General features: G+C 68.6%; 1 protein-coding gene across 1 annotated transcript in view; it reads left to right on the top strand.

The window, feature by feature from the left end:
* Nucleotides 1-1,137, top strand: part of MLLT4 (myeloid/lymphoid or mixed-lineage leukemia (trithorax homolog, Drosophila); translocated to, 4) — a 101,396-nt gene that overhangs the window by 85,663 nt on the left and 14,596 nt on the right. Inside the window, exon 28 of the mRNA XM_010858771.1 lies at nt 930-1,136. Coding sequence (XP_010857073.1) covers nt 930-1,136 — 207 coding nt within the window. The remainder of the gene's footprint in view (nt 1-929; nt 1,137) is intronic.

Below are 1,137 nucleotides of genomic sequence, written 5' to 3'. Positions count from 1 at the left end.
GCAGGAAGCCGGCGGCCGGAGGAGCAGGCAGGGTGCTGGGCACCGGTGCCGCTGATCAGGGCCGGGCCTCGCGCTATGTCCGGGGCACGTGGCAGCTTCTGGCGGACAGGCAGGGTTACCACAGAGAAGGGCTTTCGGGGCCAACCCCAGGGCCTGGGATTTTATGAAGTTAGCAGGTAACTTGGATAACCATCCATGCTTACTGGGAGTGGGCCCCAGCCGCCTCCCCGCCCGTGCGGATGCACCCAGCCCTGCCACCACACCCGTCCCCACACACACCCCACCCCCGCTCCCGGTTTCTGCCGCAGGGAGGTGGCTGTGGCCCCGTCAGGTGGAAGTTGAGCAGGGTGGGGCTGTCGGGGGTGTTTCCGTGTGTGAAAGGTGACCGTCCACCCTGAGAGATTGGGGAAAGAAGTTAAATGTTCGCATAAAAGTAGACACAGCCTAGGCTGGTGACAATCACGTGCCCCACTAATTCGGAGGGACTGTCCTCCTGGGATCTCAGCGGTGGGGAGACGGTCCTGCTGGGCCTGGAAGGGGCAGGGGTGTCTGCAGTCCACTCTCTCACTTCAGGTGCTGGGTGGTGTGGGGCGGAGGCAGTCGCCCCGCTTGTCCTGGGATCGCAGCGGTCGGGAGACTCCAGTTGAGCTGGGTCCGGCCAGGCCTGGAAGGCAGGGAGGGGTGTCTGCCGCCTCGGACTCACGGTGCCAGTCCAGTCGCTCAGTTCAGGCGCGGGCTCCTGCTGCACCCCGTCTGCCCCGGGGGTTGTGGGGCGGAGGCAGCCGCCGCTTGTGCTGGCGTGGGAGTGGCGGGATGGCCCCTGCGCGGGCCTCGCTGCGGTTTCTCAGACGCCCGCTTCTCCTGGGAGGAACCTCGGGGAGTCTCTGGCTGCCCGGGGCTGAGGCGTGCGCGCCCCTCTCTCACTCCAGCGTGTGACCCGCTCCCAGGAGGAGCTCCGCGAGGACGCCTACCACCCCGAGCGGCAGCGGGCGGAGGCAGCCGCGGATCGCAGGTCGGACGGCGGCGACGCCTGGCCCACCCAGGGCTCATCACTGGGTTCCGGCGCGTCCAGCCAGGAGCACCTGGGGCCCCCCTCCAAGGCGGGCACCCCCGCCTCCACGCTCACCAAGAGCGGCC

This window comes from Bison bison, unplaced genomic scaffold (genome assembly GCF_000754665.1).
Source record: "Bison bison bison isolate TAMUID 2011002044 unplaced genomic scaffold, Bison_UMD1.0 scf7180017855360, whole genome shotgun sequence".
Lineage (NCBI taxonomy): Eukaryota > Metazoa > Chordata > Mammalia > Artiodactyla > Bovidae > Bison > Bison bison.
The sequence above is the reverse complement of the archived record's forward strand: the minus strand, read 5'-3'. Positions and strand labels throughout refer to the sequence as shown.